General features: G+C 45.3%; 1 protein-coding gene across 1 annotated transcript in view; it reads right to left on the bottom strand. All coding sequences in view use genetic code 11, as the record gives it.

The window, feature by feature from the left end:
* EGR_09169 (hypothetical protein) overlaps nucleotides 1-7,574 on the bottom strand; it is a gene marked incomplete at both ends in the record, with an annotated part of 28,406 nt that overhangs the window by 11,115 nt on the left and 9,717 nt on the right. Inside the window, 5 exons of the mRNA XM_024498418.1 lie at nucleotides 1,163-1,419; nucleotides 4,468-4,784; nucleotides 5,247-5,433; nucleotides 6,204-6,468; nucleotides 7,167-7,416. Coding sequence (XP_024347161.1) covers nucleotides 1,163-1,419; nucleotides 4,468-4,784; nucleotides 5,247-5,433; nucleotides 6,204-6,468; nucleotides 7,167-7,416 — 1,276 coding nt within the window. The remainder of the gene's footprint in view (nucleotides 1-1,162; nucleotides 1,420-4,467; nucleotides 4,785-5,246; nucleotides 5,434-6,203; nucleotides 6,469-7,166; nucleotides 7,417-7,574) is intronic.

The following is a 7,574-nucleotide window of genomic DNA, read 5'->3' as shown; positions in this document are numbered from 1 at the left end:
CGAGACTTCGTACTGCACTTGGGAATGGGGTGAAAGGGATGATGAGGAGGAGGTATTGCGTCATCCTCGTATTATGCTTCTCTCAAGTTATTTTTTCAAGCTTTAGATTAACGTCAGCTTTTTGACCCTTGACAAGTGCAAGGCAGATGGATTAGATTACCAGCAACTGAGTAATGATTGATGACGGATTATTTAACTTCACGTGCGCGATGTGGTATATATTATCAAGTCATTGTGAAACAGTGGCGGCCTTGAAAAGGGCGCTTGATACGATGCCAATCGGGTCAGCTAACTACTAACTAATCCAGTGGAAAGGCAAAACTACTTCAAAAGGGAGGGGGGAGGGTGAATAATCAACGTGTACAAACATGGAATGGGAACTTGTCGGACGCTGGAGTTAGAGGTAGCACTAGTATGGTCACCCATTTCACCTACTTTCCTCTATTTACGAGTCTGAACAAGTGATGCGGTGTGAGTGCGCATCGTGTAAGATCAAACATAAAGCACGCTATCCGTTGTCTCAGCAACCATGAGAAACGAGGAAGTTGGAAAACAGGTACATGACGGCATTTTCACCCCCTTTTGTGGTGCGCAGGCCGTCAAACTCGACCATTAGTAGACGGCGCAATTTGACTAGGCTAACCGCCTTTTAATTTTCACGATCCGACCTTCATGAACAGTCAGTTGCTCACCTCCGCAAACGAATACGAACTATGCGCAATCCACCGTAATATAGGATGAAGACGAATAAAAAAGGTCCTTACGGCCTCTTTAACCATTACTTTGTCGAGCCAGTTGCACAATTTTCGTGGAATAATACCATCTTACCACACTTCCCCACATTTCATGCAAAAAAACGATATTGAGAAGAGACTAGCTCTAAAGAGTAGACGTTATTCTAGCGTTTGCTTATCACAGAAAGGTTAATTAATCAGTCTCATAAAGTTGAAATGTACCCACTTCTAACAAAACTAATTTTAACTCACTCACATTTCTGGGCTAAATCCATCAGTCCCGATGGGATTTCCAAACCTATTGACCAGTCAAACATTGGTTTCAAAAATATTGCAAGCTACACGCATTGTCAGCTCTAAAAATTGCTCTAATGAAGGCTCCGGAAAGGGAAGATAACTGGAAATCAAAGAGGCCAAGACGAACTCACTCCACAGGAAACAGAACAAAGCGGAGATAAGTCCTTCCTCCCCGGAGTAGAGCTGCAAAAGACTGGTGGCGGCGGTGGATCAATGTCGGAGGTGACAGACAATTCCTGAACCAAAGAAGGACGCTTTGACTGCAGTGGTGGCAGCAAGCCCGTGGGAGACTCCTTTAACAACAAGGGAGCCACAGACAGTTGCGATGAGGCTGAGAGGACCGCTGCCGTGGTTGAAGCAACTCGACCATTTCCATCAACACGAGTGTCTGAATAGAAAGCGATCGAAACAAAGCATTAGGGATTTCTTGTTCCTATTTACCAGAGGTCTATTTCGTACAGACAATACTACCTATTTTATCATTACGGAAACAGATCTCAGATGGATTTTAAATAATCCAATGTGGAAAATCGCCCAGTGAGGATGGTGTACTCCTGCCATCAGTAGGCATAGAAAATGACTTACCTCCAAAAGCATGATGCGCGGGGCTCGTAACTCACAAACCCGATTGAAACGTATTGAAACTCGTTAAACCGACTTTTGCAGACACATAACACCACCACTCCGTTTAAATTCTGCTTCTACTTGCGAAAAAAATTACATAACACGTCTTCCCATAATAGTACAGCTCAAAAGCACAACTTCTGCTTTTCAGCTAGGGAGGGCGATGACTTCAAATGTCCACAATTTTTTTCTCGAAATAGAACGTAGATTCTACGCCCACTTCTTAATGAAGTGGAGTGGAGCGACTTCCGGCAGAATGATACATCCAGCATCCTCACAATCGATTAAGGCTTTGGTGAGTGAGCAAATTGAACACTTGGGTCTCTTCAGTCACCGAGGCAAAAAGGACGAGCCAATAATTACTCGACCGTTAACCCGATTGGTCATTTACTCCTGCGATAATGACTAAAGACACTTTTTCTTAGTAAACAACAACACAACACAACCATTTCTAATGTTCATGCAATTACCAACATTAAAGGGGTAGAAGCAAATGCAACTCGTAGTTGTATAGTTGATGACGTAACCAAAAATAACTCAAAAAATGGTAACGTCCAGTATGTCACCTACGCGTAGCGTCTTTGCCCACTAGCTAGTCTTTTCACGTAATCAAAAAAAAGAATGAATTCAGTATAAAATAAAGCTATATACACAAATACGCACTCACCCAAGAGAAGAAATAATTAGTGGGTTCAAGAGATGTGGATTAGTGTTCAATAATATATGAAAGAAGAAATTAAAACTGACGGAAAATTCATTTTATGACTAAAAAAATTAATATATGCTGGAGAACAGCTTACGAATGATCGGGCAAGGATGACGTTCACAAGGTGCTGGGGTTGTATTGCTTTGATTGTTCGCTTCACTCTACATTTGATTACGCGGGCATGCAAGTCTCCGAAGATTATACTTCCGCCCGGCGCCATGGCCTCCAGGCCACGGTAGTAGCCTTAGCTTCTCTCTACGTCAGTAATATAGTTTCTGCCACAAGTGCTATGTCTTCTTACGATTTCAGAAATACTCGGAGCGCTGCAATGGTGGATACCAAACCTTAACGTGACAGAAGGAGGGCATCTGCCGAGGATAATAGAATCTATTAAGATCCCTAACAGAAGGGTTGAAAATGATCCCTACCTCCACAATAACCACAGCCACGTGGTCTGCAGGAAGGCTGTTGAAAATTTAGGCGATACTGGCCGTGAACTGTCTGGAATAGTTCGGTACTGAGCTGTCTACGATACCCTTGTAAAGATGTCAACTAGGTGGATACGCGATACCTCCCTCTACCTTCCTACTAGTTGAATAGTACCTAGGTAGATAGAGGCCTGGCAACACAGAGGTGAGGACGAAGTGAGGAGGTATGGCCGCAAAACCTTATCACCACGACTCTATTTTAATGCTGCCTATTGATAGAGTTACCCGGCTCCTTGGCTAATGTTCCTTCGATCAGTAATGGTTACACGAGATGGCCTCGCTGTAGAGCATCTTTCAATCTCCAGAAGTATGAAGAAAGCGCATTCCCCCTTCCGTAATGCAGGTCCTGAACTGGACGAAGCTCCAGGTGCAATGGAATGGCAAAGAGAAACCAGTGACGTTGCAGTTAGATAGCATCTCAGTTGCACTGGCACGGTTGGTTCGCAATGTTCGAAGCGAGAGGTAGATCAACTGGAGGGTCGAAAGCGACGCTCAAAAGGGAAGAGAACCTATGTAATGCTTTGGTGGTTTGTTTAAGTGTTTTGAATACGAGGCATTCAAGTCTCCACACATTGTACCTCCGCTAGGGGACCAAACCGGTAATCGCTCAGCTCTTCTGTGCGTCAGTAACAAGCCTTCCGCCATGTCCGTATGACTTCTTACGACTTCAGGAAAGACATGAAGATAGCGGACGTAATCACTAACTGTTGATCAGTAACAAATAAGTAATATTTATTATTATCAGTAGTAGTTATTTAATTTCATCAAGTTACTTTTCTTTTAAATCAGGTGATAAACATTTAATATGACATTTGACGCCGTGCTTGATTGGACACAACTGCTGAGACACATAAAAATAGCTGATTTACTTTGTTTTTTAACCTGTGAGAGCAGAGGTAGGGCTGGGTCAAATGTTTACAATTTGTCAAAATTTACCGTAAATACATCAAAGCAGTAATATTTATGTGAGGGTAGGAGGTGTGAAGAGACACTGTAAAAAAAAAGTCCAGGACATTTCGATCTGCAAAGTAAATCCACCTTGAAAATAACTGCCCGTCACTTAGGCAAACCCAAGACTAGTGAGCCATTCGAGAACGAATTTGAGCGCCCCGACTCCTGCGGAAGAGCATGCGGGACAGAAGTGCCCACGCAGTTGAAGAGAGCAGTGAGTCACTACAGAGTGTTGTCAAGAGCTTCCACACATCATTCAAAAGGAAAAACACCAACTATCTCGGAGTTTTGGACTTAAGAGGTCGTCAACTTAACCAACATCCAACTGGCACACATTTCAAAGCCGATAACGAGACCAAGATGAAGTGAAAAATCTCCCTCGCTTTTTTTCGCCCAACTATGTAAGCCGGGCATTCAAGAAGAGGGGATCCACGATGTAATCACTAGCTAGGGCTGCTCCAAATTGGACTACTTAAGCAGTGACATGAACCAATGCGGACTGAACCGAGAACCCGCGATGACTATTCCGACCCTGATAGAGTGAGCTGAATCACTTTCACCAATGCGGTTTATTCCGGTCGTCCTGGCAGCGATGGAAAGATTATGGTCTGTCGATGAATCGAACACCCAGAAGCATACAAAGTAAAAAATTGAACGCGCGACTTACTTCCGCAACAGCCAGCTTCCGAGGGGACAATCGCAGCTCGACGAGCAGTTGCCACCGGGGACGATGTCACAGCGGCCGAGGAAGTGGATGAAGTTGGTATTGGTGGTGGTGGCAGGAAAGGAGGTGGAGCAGCAGCATTAGTAGTCGTGGCGGAGGGCTGTTGAGGGTTGGAGAAGAACTTGGAGAGAATCTCCGGACCTAGATGCCGCGTGACAATAGCACGCACACGTTGCGCTACCATATCAGGCTCGGCTGAGACGGCTTCTTTTATCTCCCTTATTGCCTCGGGTAAAAGCAGACTCAGAAAGATGGAGATTCTGTGATAAAACATTAAAACAAAAAAAAGACAGTAGGGGACGTGTAACTTCAAACTGTCGCCAGTTGAAATGCTTCACTGTCAAGAGGATGCAAAAGAACTCAGGCGTTATGCAAGCAATATCAAGTCGACTCAACCGCTTCCTACGCCTAGGCTAGTCTGTTTACTCGGTAAATTTAATGAATAATAAGATGGAACAAAATCAGTTCGCAACAGAGAGGGAAATCGACCATCGCAATTTAGATGGTCAACTATTCAACGACGACACCGAACCCTGTGCTATCAAAACAACAACCGTCCAAATTACTGCTTCAAAACAAAGGGGTGTAATAAATTCCAGGGCAAGAGTACCCTACATCTAGAAATCTATTTGTAGCAGAGTATGGTGTAATTCGTTATCAAAACTTGACAAAGAACTCATGTTAAGTCAAAATTGGAGCCTGAGCGCTGCTTCACCACTCACCGATCGTGTTGCGATGTGGCCTTGTTCACTTCAGGAGGCCGAGTCGGGGAGGGCGATTCGGGGGTCTCGGAGGTGCTTGTGGGACCTCTGAATCGCTGTTGAAAGTCCTTCGTGGTTATGGTGCCTTCCTTTTGACTTGACGCTGGCAATGCGGTCGCAGGTGCACGAACTACAGTTGATGTAACTTCTGCACAATGGACAGAAGACACAGGCTTAGGAGGAAATAGCAAAGAGATGTGTGTGTAAATATATACACATCCTACTTCAGCGTTGAGATAACACCGTTAGCAGTTCAGCTGAGCCACAACATTGCATTCAGCGGTGTCACGGAAAGATTCGGTAGGATAGGTTGGCTATGCATAGGGCTCGCATTGCAAGAACCGAATCGAGTATTTGTTTCAATTAGGAAGGGATTAAAAGTCCTAATTTGGCCTAAACGCCCCTCAAACATATCTTCCAAATTTTACATCTAGGGACGGTGAACTTTAAGATCATTTATGTCGAGGGTAGACGTTTATTGCTGCATGAGGTACGTTTACTCCAGCTGCCCTTTTTCAAAAAAAACATTCCCTGACCTTAGAGATGTCAACCTTGATGGAATTGCCCAAAAAATAGGAGGAGGAGCAAAACATTCGGCATTCTCGTGACTCTCCCGCTATCCACTCCAGATAGGTTTCTTGCCTGTCCGTCTATCAAGCAGTGCATAAGAAAGGTGGAGCCGCATTGACAGACGTCAATGGAAGCAGAAATAAATGCATAGAGCCAGAATAAGTAGTCAACGGGGGAATGGAGGTAATTAATGCATGCAAAGCACCCGGAAGTAAAATTCCTGGAAAAGTAGCACCCATTCAGATGCCTCTCGATGAGTTACATGGATAAGTCCTCCCCACCCTCTGGTCCTGGCTAATTGCTAGTCACCCGATAATTATGGGTTTAAACAACGGACCAAAGACTTACGGGGCATTCCTGAGTAGTGTGGTTGTTGCTGCCTCTGCTGATGCGGATGTCCAGGAGGTTGAGACTGGTCAATCCAATCAATATCTACAGGAGCTAGATGGGCGCTAGAGTAGGAGGCGGGACGTGAACCTGCTGGAAGGGAGGCCTGCTGCGTTTTCGGCGGCTCGGAAAACCGATACGCGTCGGTAGACCGGTCCTCCTGTTGACGGTAACAACTACTGTGGTGATGGTGGTAGAACTCCCTGGATTGACTAACTGACCAGAACTGGAAAATTCCGAGGAAGGAGAAAAAAAAGACGGGTTAATATAACCTCTACGAAACGCCATTTGGTTCTCGACCAAAGGGTCTTAACACGTCGACATAACATCCACCCAGGAGGCACGAGACCGGTTGCACGTGCGTACGTGAACGTGAACGCGGAGAGATGCAAAAGGGGAGCAGTGTGTTGACGCAGATGGGGGATGTTTATTGAAGGACTGCAACACACCAGTCAACCAATCAGAAGACCGCCTTACGCGTAACCCTCGTTCTGTATGTGTAAACACCGAACTACGCACCACGTGCTAGTGTTGCTTCAATGGAAGATCAGATGCCTACGACTATCAATCTAACCTCCTCCTTTTCCATTTTGAAGCGACTAATTCCTGGAAATGTCGATGATGAGATCGCCTCGTCTACGATGATTGGGGAAAGGTCAAACTTGAAACTTGTTCCCGAATTCTCCGGTAATAAAGTAGACGTCTGCGGACAAGGAGTTGGAACAACAGTGAACATGACCACTATGAATAAAGTATAAGAAAACGCTAGATGCTAGCAATTCATCTGGTCGATTTCAAGATATCAAAGGCATGAAGTACCTTGGACGCATGCCTGAAGCCTACATCACAGCCACAGCCCCGGAGCTTTGAGATGCGTAAAAGTGCAACATAAAGAAGTTAAGAGGTTGTAGTGTAGGCTCTAACCTTAGCATCACCGCCACCCTCACTACGAGCCAAAAGGAGGTTGTCAAAGCAGAAGACACGCGCAAGGTGTTCAATGGGAGAGGCGGAGGAGATGGCAGTGGTGGCGGAGACAGGGAAAGCAGTGGGGGCAATAGTGGATTTGAGGAGAGCAAGATCGGTGGGCTTTTGAGCCACTCGCAGGGTCACCGTATCGAAAACGGTCGTCTCGCCAGTTCCCACAGCTTCCGACAGCGCGTCCTCAGGCACCTTTCTGAAAAAAAAAAGAGTAGAGAAGAAACGGTTTTTATATCAAGAAACAAAATTAAAAACGCATACACACATATGGGGATGAAGGGGCGTCACGGTTATCGCCTCTACCCCGACCTCTTCTAGCGTGCTAAAGTGCAGTGTGCCCCGTTTGGACGCCTT

Source organism: Echinococcus granulosus (genome assembly GCF_000524195.1).
Source record: "Echinococcus granulosus chromosome Unknown EG_S00135, whole genome shotgun sequence".
Lineage (NCBI taxonomy): Eukaryota > Metazoa > Platyhelminthes > Cestoda > Cyclophyllidea > Taeniidae > Echinococcus > Echinococcus granulosus.
The sequence above is the reverse complement of the archived record's forward strand: the minus strand, read 5'-3'. Positions and strand labels throughout refer to the sequence as shown.